At 24.6% G+C, this 15,190-nt stretch overlaps 1 protein-coding gene across 1 annotated transcript; it reads right to left on the minus strand.

Annotated features, from left to right (window-relative positions):
• Positions 1 to 6,232: 6,232 nt before the first annotated feature.
• LOC145840595 (uncharacterized) lies at positions 6,233 to 9,940 on the minus strand. Its single transcript, XM_082947903.1, has 5 exons — positions 9,751 to 9,940; positions 9,556 to 9,645; positions 8,160 to 8,291; positions 7,093 to 7,191; positions 6,233 to 7,003 (listed from the first exon to the last, which is right to left on the minus strand). Exons 1-5 carry the CDS (start codon positions 9,920 to 9,922, stop codon positions 6,876 to 6,878), a joined length of 621 nt encoding a protein of 206 aa, XP_082804029.1. The 5' UTR covers positions 9,923 to 9,940; the 3' UTR covers positions 6,233 to 6,875.
• Positions 9,941 to 15,190: the final 5,250 nt, after the last annotated feature.

Genomic DNA, 15,190 nt, shown 5'->3' on the forward strand with positions numbered 1-15,190 from the left:
TAAACACTAAGTAACACAAGTATAGATACTACTTTTTACTTCTAAAATACTTTTTTCAAATTTATAGAACAAAGTGTTAACTATGTTGTACATATATCTATGAAAAATTAAAACTTAAACATAAAAGTTTAAGAATAAATAATATACTTTGTACAAGTATACAACTTTTACTCGGTCACTTGTATTACTATATTAGTATACTATACATTTTAAAACTACGTAAGAGACTACATAATAATGACGACATATGTATAATAGAAAATAATTAAAGTTTGGTATATAAATTTTAAAAGTTAATTTAAATTAGGATTCGTTCAAATTATTAAAGTTAGAAAAGTTTGCAGATTTAACGAGATAAATTAGTTATAATACGTAAAAATTTTAATATTATAAAAAAAACAAGCAATTTTATTTCAATCAAAAGTAGTTTTAGTATCAAAACAAAAACTTGTGCGTGGTAAAAATTACAAGATATTTACACTAATATAAAACCTGAATATTGTGCAATATAAAGAAATTTTTAATTAAGCATCATATCATACTTTTGTAAAATCACATGATTTTAATTAAATTAAACCTAAAACTGTTTTGTCTAAAAATGAATAAACCACTGGATTTTCGAATTGAATAAATTATGATCTAAAGACACACTTCTGAAACAATCTTTAAAATTTATAAATTTTCATCTTAAATATTATTTAAAATTTGAGTTATCATTTTAACTTACTTTAAAAACAACAACTGTTAAGGTTTACTTCTCTAATAAAACTAAATAATTAATTTAAAGTATATTATTTTGATATTGTATATAATGAATAATATTTACTCAAAAATAACTGTAACTTTTTATGAAAAGTCTAATTTTTTTTGCAAGCGATAAAATGCTGACATGGCTACTTTTTGATTAAAAAGAGATCACCAAAAGTTATTAATATGTGTTTTCATTAGAATAGAATTAAGTAAGCTCCTAATCTGCAAAAAATAAAAAATATTGTTGAGTTAATTTTTTATAGACAATAATAAAATAACTATAAACTGTAATACTAATAAATGATTTAAATCTTTAAAAAAATACTAATATTTCTAATATGTATTATTCAAAAATATTATAAATTGTTTTGTTATATTAAAAAATGTTCATTTATTATTGTATATAACTAAAAAATAAAAACTCTTAAGTATATTGAGAATATTTAATGACCAACATACTATAATTTTAAAAACGTATAGGGCATATGAGCTGCATAATTTAGGAAATTACTTTAAAAATAAAACACTTAAAGGTATACCGTCTGCTTTTTTTAAAGAAAGTTTTGACAACTTTATAAAAGCTCTATTTATTCAAACTTTAAACTGTACATTTTTTGACTCAATAAGGGTTTCCAAATATAAATTTTTTAATACTTCAAATATATTCACAAAGATATATGTTTTAAAAAATATAAAGTAATTTAATACTTTTAACTAGTAACTATATAGGTCACACAAACTCCCTAAAAAAAATAATTAGAGCTGTTCTCATCAGTTGAACACAATGCTAATATGAGATAAGATTTAAAACTTGTATAGCAACAAAGTAAATAAACAGTAATCAAAAACGTAATAAAAGGACAAAAGAAATTAGCAACTATTGAAACTAAATAAAATTTTGTTTAATTACAAGTCCTGGACAAGACGTTAAAAGGTATCCGTGGTGTGCGACTCGATAACCGAAAGGTTTTTGTGCACCAGGTCCTAGATCCAAATATTTTGAGCGTCTTTTTTTGTCGTTCAATAAACTATAAATTACAAAAACTTACCTCTAGTTACAGAAAGTTAATAAAATTACAAAACGTAAATTATTTAGAAACAGTATAATCAAATCTTAATACTGAAATAAAATAGTTTTACTTAATAAAATACAAATAGATTATCACTTGAAAAGGAAATATAATGTTTTACTTCGAAAATGTTTGTGTAAAATCATATAGAAAAAAAAGAGTAATTAATGTATATACTTGCAAACGGTATTTTAAATTTTCAAATACTTTCCACAGGAGTATAAAATTTAATAAAATCATATTAATTTTGTTTATAAATGGAACCGTATATATATACTAAATATGCAGATTCCATATTGATAAAAAGTGTTTATTTGTAAAAAAGTTTACACAAAAAAAAATCAAAATTGTTTTCGTCTTTTACGATTTTTGTTGTGAGTTGTAAGATTTGACTTCAAAAAACATGTAGTAATCTCATTAAAAACACTTTTTTTTGTTCAAAATAGAAAATTGGCATTAAAACTTTTTACGTTTTTCACGTACTACTTCAAAACTTTTCAATATCTAGATAAAAGATCACAAAAAAAACACTGAATTTAAAATTCTTTAAAATAGTAAAGTATAAAAACATAAACACTATAAGTTATCAACTATAGATAATTCTAAAAAAAAATATTCAAAAGTGTAAATATTTATGATAATAAATCGTATAAAAGTTAGTTATTTTTAACAGGCAAAATAATACTTTATATTGTTAGTACTACAAACTATTAATTTGGCACTAAAATAATAAGCTGTATCTATGTTATTATTGCGACTAATGTTGAAATAAAGATTCTAAAACGTTTATTGTTTCTATGTTGAATAAAAAAAAAATGACAACTATTCTAAGTAATTTTATTTATGGAATTGGCTTATTTTATGTAATTAATTTTCTATGTTTTATGTTTAACATTATTTTTGTATTAAAGTAGTCAAAGTGAACTATGTACTTGATATTTAAAAAACACAATTTATTGCTAAATGCGTAATATCGGTATTTCAAACCTAATGCTAGTTAAAATCTTAAAATGTAACTTGAATACTAAGGCAAGTTTGCAATTAACACGCTTTTTTATTATTTTTTAATTCTAGATAGTTTTTGTAAGAATTTCGAAGAGAGTTAAAGATAAAACAAAAATTGTGCTTAACAATTACTTACCTTAATACTCAATTTAGCTTAAAAATTATTTAGAAACATTAGATTTGAAAGACTGATATTGCATCGTCAGCAATAAACTAATGCAAAATTATATATTGCAATAATAAGAACTAATAAAAAAAACTTGAAAGATTGAAAAAAGTATTACAAAAAAAACTTTGTAACATCCTTTTAAGTAGCATTAAACAAAAATGAAACATTATTTCTGTTTTTTAGAAGCGTTTTCAAAAATTAAAATTTATGTGGTTAAAAGTATAACTATTTTCTTTTTGTTTTTATAGCGTAATAAAACTTTCGCTTGACCTTTTAGTTTAACAAACTTAATTAAGTCTTGTTTTGGCTGTTTTAATAATTAAAGATTATAGAAAAAAAAACTTAGCATTTGTTTCTATATGCTCTCTTTTTAATTTTTATTCTAAATTTATTTTTGTTAAGCTAAAGTATTACATCTGCCGAAATTTTTATCATCTGTTTTAGCTAAAATATAAAAACGTATTAATTAAATATTAAATACGTTTATATGGCTTTGATTGTTCAGAGTTGTAGATAAAAAAAAATAATTCATAGTAAACTTAGAAAGTAAGTAGTTATCAAAGCTATAATACTTTTGGTTATACAGCGAAGTATTTTTTTTTTAATTAGAAATATTACCCTGAAACACATTGCTGAAAAATAAAACTTATTTACGTCCATGGACATTAATGTACAAATTTTTTTCCGGTGAATAACTTATTTAAAAAATGTAGCAAAACACATTTCATTTTTTTTCTTAAATTTATTTGAGCACTTTGGAAGTAAGTCTTGTCAAAAATTTCACATTACTAAATTAAACTGAATTAAAGTTAAAATAAAACTATACAGTAGTTTAAAGTTTTGAAGTATAAAACAAAGCAATAATAAAGTTTAAAATTAACTAAATGCTTATACTAAAGAACTTTGCTGTACTAATAAAACGTGTTACATTAAAATAATAATAAAATAAAACAGCGATAGAAAATAAAATAAAACTACACTTTAAAAAAAAATTACGCGAAATCAATTATTTTAAAATTACTTAATAAAAGATTAAAATTTTAGTAAGGTATACGAACTTTTTCTGCTTACTTAAACGTTGCCTTAAAATTTTAAATGCATAACGCTTCTAGAATATGTAGCTGAAAAGTTCTCTTTTTTATAATTTTTCGCACACTCATGATTGTCCAACAAATTTTGCCCAATCGCCGAGAAGTGTTTTTTGGAAGGTTTCTCCGAACGACCATCAACCAAGCTTTTCAAGATTTCCGAAAATATCTATCTAATTATAAGTATGTAAAAATTATAAAAAAGAGAGTTTTTCAGTTTTAGCGAGAGCAGAGAACTCTTTTCAGCTACATATTCTAAAAGCCTTACGCATTCAAACTTTGAGGCCCAGTATATGTAAGCAAAAAAAGTTCGTGAACCAAACTAGACTTTTTAAATCTTTATATTAAGTAATTTTAAAGTAATTGGTTTCGCGTAATTTTTTTTAAAAGTTTACTTTTAATTTTTTATCGGTGGTTTATTTTAGTTTGATTTTAACCAAACATGTTTTATTAGTACAGCAAAGTTGTTTAGTATAAGCATTTAGTTAATTTTAAACTTAAATATTAAGTCATTTTATATTTTAAAACTTTAACTTCAGTATAGTTTTATTTCAAATTAAATTCAGTTTAAATTAATAAGATACAATTTTTGACAAGACTTACTTCGAAAGTACTCAAATAAACTTAAGAAAAAAAAGGAAAGGTTTTAGGTGTATTTTTTAAATAGGATATATATGTCTAATGTTTCAAAGTTTAAGAATACGGCTCTGATGTTTTAACATAAAGCAACCGTTTGTTGGTATGATCTATAACATCAGCCTTGATTTAAAAAAAAGTGTAAGGTAAATCTTTATTTCATACTAGATAAAAAATGTCACATAAGATTAGTATTTTATTTAAATAAACTTAATTATTGCGAAATATTCGCGAATTAAATGAGGTTGACTCCTCCAGCCCGTCAAGGATTAATTTGTTTACATCTCGCCCGCCGACTAAAAACGTTGCCTGCCCAGCCCAACAATATATGTAAGTAGCAATAGTTAAAGTTTCAAAACTACCTACATTTCTTGATAATATTTAAACAAAGTCTGTCATTTTAGAAGGAGATCTTTCTCCAGCAAAAATGCGAGTAGCTTTTGTTAAAAACTTCTATGAAAAGCTACCATCAGCTTTTAAAATACTTCAAAATGTTTTGAAAAAAAACTTGCAAACAACATAAAGTCTCTACTATACTTAAACGACAAGCTACACTAACAGACTTGTTTTCAAGAGCATCCGGGTCTGAATAAATTTTAATTGAATTGTTTTTTGTTAAATATCTAAGTTTTAATACAGCTTTTGTATATAGTTTTTTGATTTATGATTCAATCATGGGGCAGGCAAATATAAATTTTGATGATCAATGTTTACGTTTATATAAATTTTAACACAACTATAATAAATATTTTTTATTCTTATGTTTTAATTATAGGTTATGCAAATGTAAATTGCACTCTTCTTTATTATGTTAAATAAACTGTAACATGTTTTTTAAAGTATAAAATTTGATACATAATTTATGAGTTCAGAACTTTTTATCTGATTCCTTTAGTTTTCGCTATATGTATACTAAATACAAAATACTGCATTAAAATAAAATACTACTACTACTTCAAGTTAATTACTTTTTGAAAATTAGTAACAAAAAAAAATTTGAACATAGCGTTTTTTAGTTAAGAAATGTGTACTCAACCGACAGGATAATGTTTAATAAATCGATTGTATGCTTGTTATATTTTTATAGTTTTAACGAATTGGTTAAACTTGTGTAGCTAACAGCCGTATACCTTTTTTAATAGTTAAACTGATTTTTTTCTTTATGTTTAAAATAAAAAAATATCTATGCTTTGATTAAAGTACCTCAATTACTTACAGAAGATTTTAACCCTATAATTCTTTTTGATACTTTTATAAATTTGTATTCTAAAATTTAGTTTTATTACGCGACATACAATTTAGTTGAAAACGCGGATTAATACGTTTGAAATATTTTGGATTACAGCTTTAAGATTACGTTTTTGATTTACTAGATGGTCATTCTACGTAAACTAAAAATATTAATGAAATTAATTTTTAAGTTGATTTTAAAACTAAATAGTTTCGAATTTTTTTATACATTCGAGGATTACGACAAAGTATTTAGATATTGAAAGTTTCAGATTTAATTCAAAGTAGATATTTTTAATTAAGTATAGATATATTGTTTAAACAAAAACCAAAACATTACAAATAACAATAAGAAGCTGAGGTAAAAAGAAAGTTTAACTGACATTTGAACATAAAATAAGTTACTTTGATTTTAAATGTTAAGTTTAAGTTAAGTACATAGCAGATTAGAAAATTATTTAAAAATATTTAATAAACATTTAATATTACAACAAGTCTATATTTTTTGATTTTATAAAATTAAAGGTACAAAAACTTATGAAGTAGTTGATAAATTTATATAAACAACTTTTTTTAGATTAACTAAGAAAAAAAATAAAATATATGTAAAGTTCTAATAGGTTTCTTAATTTCATATTGTCAAATGCTTTTTTTGACAGATTAGTTAAAGACTTCTAAGTATAAGGCATGTCCTTAATTTTTTTATGCTAATAAACATTTTTCCAGTGTACTTATATTTTTGTTTGTTTTTTACTATCTAAAAAGTATTGCAAGTAAGTATTAAAAAAGTTTATATTAATTAAACAAGTTAACTAGCTTTTTAACAACAACATTTATTTACCTTTTAAAATGATAAACTTAAATATAGTTACTATAAATATTTATTTGTTACGCGACTGTTATGAGTATAACTTTTAATATGTTTATTTACTCTTTGCCGTATGACAGGCAGTTAGCTACCATGCATTGATAGCAGTCTGGATGTTTGATTTTTATCTGACGCGGTCCTACATCGGACGGACAGTTTGCGCAGTTTTGCTGTTGGCATTCGTTTCCTGTTTTTTTTTGTTCGTTTATACAACCTTATAAAATAAATTAACAACATTTATAAAACCATAGCTTTACTAAAGATGCTTGAACGAACCTTGTTTGAAACAGCTGTTTTTGCAAGTCAAGCACGAATTACCTTCGTTCTGTCTGCAATTCTTTTTACAAATCTTCCTGTCGCTTACTGAAGTTGATGCTGCAACATATTTCAATATATTAATTGTTTGAACTTAAACTAAGGGTAATCTTCAAATATGTTTTAGATACAGTTTAAAGACATGCATTCAAAACAATATTTTAAGAATAAATAAGTTTTGCATAAATGTAGTAGTTAATGTAAAATTTTAAAGAAAATATAGCAAATTTTGAACACTTTAGACTGCTCTGATAGAAAATCAGTGAAGAATTACCTCTTAAAGCTTTAAAAACTATTTTACAATAAGTTTATTTTTTTTAATTCTATATAACTAAAAGTATAAACTCTTTTGAAATAGTTGGTGAATTTATACGAACAGCTTTTTTAAATTAACTAATAAAAAAGAAGTAAAATCTATGTTAAGTTCTAAGAGGTTTCTTTAATAAACATTTTGAAAAGCTTTTTTTGACACATTTGTAAGAGATTTCTAAGTATAAGGCATGTCTTTACTTTTTTTATGCCTTTAGACTTTTTACCAGTGTACTTATAGTTTTTGTTTGTTTTATTGTATTTATTTTTTAAATTAAAAAACAGCACGTATATCTTAATTTATAAATCTAAACAGTTTAAAACATAAACAATACCAGACCATAATTATAAGCTTAAATTTCTTTTTCGTGTTTTAAAAACTTGTATTAATCTATTTGATATTTTAAAGCTAAATATTATTTAGATTCAAATTTACAAACAAGAAGCCCTTTATAAGTTTGAGACATCAAAAATATACTTATTAAAACGTTATCAAAATAAAATTACTACCCTAAACCTATTAAGAAACTGAGAAAAACTACTTCTCGAATTACTGGTGATAGATAATTGTTGTGAGAAGATTGCAGCTTATATAAAAAAATATTTTTCAAGTAAAATATCAGTTCTTTTTTTTGAATTATAATAAATCTAAAAAGCAGTAAGTTAATAGAATTAAGTAATACAATAAATGTAATATCGAAAGTACATATATTTTTTACTTGTTTTGCATGTTTTTTTGCACTCTTTGAAAGTATTGCAATCATTCATACATTTGATAGCACAGCCAACGCCAGGCCATTTTTTTGCTTTGTTTTTAGGCATTTTTCGGTTTACTGGTAAAGTTTGGTTTGCTGAGAAAAAATAGTTTTGTCAGAAATTAAAGAAGTAGCATTATACCAGTTCATTTTATTTTAATTAAAAAAAAAACAGTATATATAATTAATTATACACATCACTAAAGTAAATATGTCTATGTATTATCACCTAAACAAATGAGTAACGCTATTCAATGTTGTTTTACAAAGTTTTATTGCAACGAAATGAGTTATCAAATTTTCATGTAAGTTGGATGTTATAAGTTATTCCCAAAAATAACAAGTTTTTTAATGAAAACCTAAGGAGTTTAATTAGGCCGGTAAACTGCAGCCCTAAGTGAAGGCCTGCAACTGAGCTAAATGGAGTCAACAAAGCAAAAATTTCTAGCTCGCCACGTGCTTATTAGTCAAAACCCTAGTAATCTAAGAGAAAGCTTAAAACTTTTAATAACAACAGTTTTCAAACGTGTATTTTTTTGCATTAAAGTACATTGTAATATTTTATGTTTATTTTATTACGTGTTAGCTTCTATATATGCATATACATATATTCAAGCCGAATATAAAACTTTTGTTTAAAAGTTAATTTTTATATAAAAGTTTTTTTATTAATAAAAATTACTGTGGCCTTAGTAGAATTTTTTTCTGAATATATGTTTTATTCCTCCTAAAAGGATACCGATCCCTGAATTAAACTATCAGGTTCTGACTGAATAAAAAAACCCATTTTCATTATAAGTAAATTTATGACTTTACAAAAAAATATTTAAACTTTAATTATTTTGAAATTTAAATACTTTTAAAGTTTCATATAAAAAAAGTTTCTTTTTTCAAAATTAAGGTGAAATGTTAAATTAACTATTTAAAACAAATATTAATACATTAAAAAAATGTTTCATCAATAAATTTGTCACAACTTAGTTATTGTAAGCTACGACTTTTTTTTACTATAAAGACCACACATTAATCCTGTAATTTGTACGTTGCTTAGTATTTTTTAAAAGCAATAAGTCTTGTAAAATGATATAAACTAATTTTTAAACTTATTTAAAACTCAAAAGCTATTTTAGATAAGTACAAAAACAATCTTTATGTTGTCAGTTTAAAATAAACACTTTTCATTTAAAATGAAACAAAATTAGGTGTCTACTTTGAAGTTATAACTAACAATATAAATAATGCTTATATTTAGTGTTACGAAACAGCACTAGATGTCAAAAAAAAAACAGATTAATTCTATTTACTTCTAAGAGCATAAGTGTAATAAGTTCTATAAAAAAATACAGTAAAAATTTCAAACTTTCATTTTTACACACTTGTGAACAAGTACAGTTAGTTGCTTCTTTTCTACAGCTCTTTTTGCACGATAGCTTTTCATCCAATCTGGACTCTAGTTATGTATTTTTTAATGATACAAATTTATTTATTAACTAAACTCATTATTAAAAGTAATACACTTGTTAAAAATATGAAATTAGTATTTCTGAAATAAAACTTGTTTTGCAGTCTTTTTTGCATTCTTTAAAAGATTCACACTCTCCTTCGCAAACGAAACGGCAGCCTGGTTTTTTTTTGTTTTTATTTTTTTTCCATCCTCCAGCTAAGGTTTGGTCCGCTAAAAAAGTTGCTACCAAAAACAAACAGATAACTATTGTAAAATGTTTCATTGCAGTTTTTTACTTAAGAAACCTGTAGAAAATAAAAGCTGGTTAAAAAAAACTATATTCTTTGCTTATGTGAGAGTATTATTCCAAAATAGTTTAAGATAGCAGAAGGTATACTAACTTTGGTTAAAAGACACCAAATGAAACTTTTCCGAAACAAAACAAACTTATTGCAACGTCAATATTAGGTGCAATGACTTCCTTTAGTAGCGTGATTTATGCCTCATTAATTCTCATTCAAGTGTGCAAACACTGTTTTTGCAGCAAGCTTAAAGTTAATAACTTATATTTTTCAAGAAAGTAACCAATAAAGCTTGTTTTTAAATTTTCTCAAAGACGACTTTTTTATGCGTTTAATCTAAGTTTGATATAAAGACAATTATATAAACAATATTTTTGTCACAAAAAGTCTATGTATAGTTTAAAAACACCTTAACTCACATAATCAATTTCGCAGAAACATAGGTATCTATTTATTTACCATATGCAACTTAGAATAAATGTATTTAGGCTTCTCATTTTTTTTTTAAATTTAAAAAATGTTTTCAAGCTATATAAAATTTATTTTCTAAGTTATAGATGTGTTTGAAAACATTTAGTTGAAGAAAGTTTAAAAAATATATTAAAAGTATTATGACTCATGAATATAGGATTTAAACAAATACGATAGTTAGAAAATAGCAAATCACATCAAACTTAAGTAAAAATATAATATTTCTTGATGTTTTTTAAAAGCAATAAACAAAGATCTCTACTTCTAAAAAGAGAATCAATATAGTTTAATTTTTTCAAAATTCTATTAAGTAAGCAGCGTTTGGCTAAATGAACCCATTAGTATCTTTACTTAAGTCTAGTTTGCTATATTCTAAATATCGTATTAGTTAAAATCCTATAATCAATAATATATTGAATAATTTAGTTTGTTAAAAATTCTCTATCAACTAAACATTTCTAAATTTATTTATCACTTGAAAAATAAACTTTGTATAATTTTGAAAACGTTTGTGAAACAAAAAAAAGATTAATCTAAACACATTTATTTATGTTTGCAAATTGTACATGAATACTTACAAAAACCTTCCTATAAAAGTACATATACTTCTAAAAATTTGAACATAAGTCACTCATTTAAAAAAAGGTTTATTAATTAATTTCGTTTAGCGCAACCTCAGAATAATCTTGCTAAAAACTTATAATATTATAGTGTAAATTTAGTTATAAACAATAATTTTGAAACTTCTAGCATAAAATAGTTACGTCATAAAGTATAAAAATCTGTTTAAAAGGTTTAAATTAGAATTGAGTTAATACTTAGCTGATTTGAAATAATTTATTAGACAAAATTGACGAGTGTGAAGTAGCTGGAATAATTTTTTTTTAAATGTCCAAACTTTGGATCTAATTATTTTCCTTATATTAATAGCTAATTAGAATTTTTTTTTATTCTAGAGAACGGTCCTTTGTCTAAAAACTATAAAAATATTTTTTTAATTGGGGTTTTGGTTTTTGAGTGGGGCCCCTTAGAAAAAATTGTATTTTTTTATTTATTTTTTATTTTTTGAGTTTGAGTAAAAAAAAAATTATAAAAATTTTTTTTTAACTTCTTAATAACATGTTTATAAACGGCTATAATTTTTTTTACTAATTGTCAATATTTTGTACAGTTTGGCCTTAATTGGGTTTTTTTATGAACTTTATGAATTATGAACTCAAACTCATAAAATAAGAAAATTCATAAAAAAAACCGATTAAGGCCAAATTGTACAAAATATTGACAATTTGTAAAAAAAAACTATAGCCGTTTATACAATTATTATTAATAAGGTTTATAAAAAAAAATAATTATAATTTTTCTAAAAAAAAAAAACAATTTTTTCTAAGGTGCCCCACTCAAAAACCAAAATCCCAATCCAAAGATATTTTTTTTAGTTTTTAGACAAAGGACCGTTCTCTAGAATAAAAAAAAAAGTTTTTAATTAGCTACTAAGATAAGAAAAATAATTAGATCCAAAATTTGGACATTTAAAAAAAATTTATTTCAGCTAACTTCACACTCGTACAAAATTGCTATAACAAAAACATTTAAGAAATTTTTTACCTGTAACCAGTAAATATTACGGCAATTATCAACAGAGTTGAGATGTTTCGCGCCATCAATAATAATTAATGAACTTTACCGCAAGATCAACAACAACAGCATCTGAGACAATCCTACGACCGGTTTCGTCCTAATTAGGACTCATCAGGCAGGAATAGTCGCAATAAACCGATGTTGTGATCTTAACCAAGCGGGCTTAAGTACAAAGTACTGAAGCGACCGTTTGTAAGCTCAGTACTTTGTACTTAAGCCCGCTTGGTTTAGATCACAACAGCGGTTTCTCGCGACTATTCCTGCCTGATGAGTCCTAATTAGGACGAAACCGGTCGTAGGATTGTCTCAAATGCTGTTGTTGTTGATCCTGCGGTAAAGTTCATTAATTACTCAATTAAATAAAAAGACACATTACAAAATACGACAAAAAACGACAACAATAATACTATAAACACGCTATTTATAAAGTTTTAAATTGTAAAAACCTCTTTGTTTGCAAATTTTTGGCTCGCGAGTTCTAATAAACAAAGATTCTAGAACTGAGAGATGGTAGGTGTTTCTCGCTCTGGATAGAATTTTGAACTTACTATCTAGGTAGTTCTCAGCGCAAACAGGGTTGTTGAGGAGGTGATAATAGATAGATGACTGTTCGCCTTTAGACTTCACGTCGTTATTAAAAATAAACCTTTTTAGCTTTTTCGTGACATGCTGCTCTCGCCTGACGTGGAAACGTTAGGCATACATATACTTCTATAATATACTTAGGAACCATATACTTCTATAATAACAACCTTAAATTTTTCAATATTAAGTGAAAAAAAGTAAACTTTTGTGCCTTATAGACATAAAGTTGTAATATATAAACTAAATAAATAAAACCCTAAACAAATACTTTTCTATATATATGTATAATAAAAAAAAATAAGTTTTATTAACAAAACAATGTTTCACTAATTTGAACTAAATCAAACGAGATCATCAGTTGAATAAAATCTTATAGTTTTATAAAATCTATGAGATCTATTTGAATAAGATTATATTCAACTGATGATCTTGTTTGATTTAGTTCAAACGAGTGAAACATTGTTTTGTTAATAAAGTTTAGCCAGTATTTATATCAGCCAATCATCAACAAAGTTGTGATGTTTTTCACCATCGATAATAAACAATGAACTTAAGATTAATTGTATATTAATAAAATAGAATTGATGAATCTCCTTGTCATTTAGTCGAAAACCTTTATTATGATTTATAAAGTAAAAAGTTTACAATATATTTACATGTATATAGTATATACCAATACGTTAACTTTCAATAAAAAAATCATGTAGTAAAAACTTACAACTAGGCTCTAAATTTACTATTTACTCATTACTAGTTATCTATTATTGTTAATTTTTTGAAATTAAAAAAAAAAGTGTTTTTATAACTATTTCTACAACTGTTTTAAAATAGTGACCCCCGCGAAAATGTTTTTTAATAAAATGCATCCGCCTTGAGAAAAACTGGCCCGCGGCTTGTGAAAGGCTGCCGCCCCCTTATTTGGTAACGAAATGGACTTTACTTTACTCATAAGTTAAAGAAAACTAAGCTAAAAAAATACTTACTAGTATGAAAAATAACTTATTTATAAAAAAAAACGTTTTAAGCAAACTTTGCTAAAACTTAACTATTTTAAAGTTTTTGACTTTTTTCATTATTTATTATAATTTGAGCTTACCGTTTAAAAACCATCAAAAAAAAATATATACTTAAACTATAACACCGACTATATATTTAGTTTTATACAATATTGTTGCCAGTTTTAAAAATACTCTGACAACGTTTTTTTTTCAATTTTTATAATCTACAACAATGTTTTAATCAAATATAAATCTATTTTAATAACTCTAGAAAACTTATGGGCTGATAATCATTAGATACAAAAATACCAGCAATGACTCATAAATAGCTTATTAGTTTTTTTTATTAATATTTTTTTCACTAAGCAATTTTCAAATCACTACAATAATAATAAGCTAAACGACAAAAATAGTGTGCATATGTAATCGTTTTTTGAATAAATTATTTTAAAAATAAAAAGATTGTAATTGTTAAGTACATATTTTTAGATTGGTTTTGAAATTCAATACTGATCTGGCTAAAAAACAATTGTGTAGATTTAATTATAATTTCCATACGTTTAAAGTATACATACATGTGGTTTTTGTAAATTAAAATTTACTGATTTTAGAATATTCTGGTTTTCATAATAATAAGCTGGATATCAGCTAATATCGGCTCTACGTGTTGTGGTCAAAAAACTAAAATTGTACAAAATACACAACACAAAGCAAAGACAAACACTAAGTTATATCATATGATCAACTAAATTATAATCAAAGCTGACAAATAGTAAGTGAATAAACTAAAAAACATATAAAACAAAACAAATAGACTTCATCCTGATCTATAATTATTCGACTGCTTCAGTTTCTTAGATTTTTTTTTATCTCATTGTAAGTTTTAATTAAAATAGAATAGTACCATTTGTCACGGTCAATAGCAAGTTATTTTTACTCAACGGTGCTGTGCTAACATTCAAGCTCTTTACGTCGCACTTGCAAAAGTTATTAAAACGAAGTGTTGGACGACCGCATCTTCCAATTACCAACCCGATCTTAACATAGATGTCGCCCATTATCATGACTAAGCCACCGAAGACTGCGCACTCTCGTACCAGTACGTTTCACCACTTCAAACGTTGGTGATTTTTTCTAATTCCAAGAACACGTTGCAGGTGTCGTAGGTTTTGTTTTCCTGCACTGATCCGATAAAGTTTACGCTTTATTAATGTATACCAGCGTACTGCGTACGCATGCAAAATAAAAGCTAGTCTTTGTTTAAAATCTTAATTTAGATTATTCTAAACTCTTGCAGATAGACGAGCAAACGTACCTGACGCCTTATCTATAAACTTATTAAGCATTTTCTGAACATCTTGAGCACAATAAGCTACAAGTGCAGTATTATCAACAAAATACCATCGAAGGTTTTTACCTAATACTTAATTAGTGTTGCACTATTTTAATCTTTTTCTAAATTTTATACTTTATTTTTACACATTTTTTATATCTAGGCTAGCTTTTATAAAGCTTTAACTAATACCGTTTCTGAAAATAACTAGAACTCACATAATA

Source organism: Thalia democratica, chromosome 7, assembly GCF_965202585.1.
Source record: "Thalia democratica chromosome 7, ktThaDemo2.hap1.1, whole genome shotgun sequence".
Taxonomy (NCBI): domain Eukaryota; kingdom Metazoa; phylum Chordata; class Thaliacea; order Salpida; family Salpidae; genus Thalia; species Thalia democratica.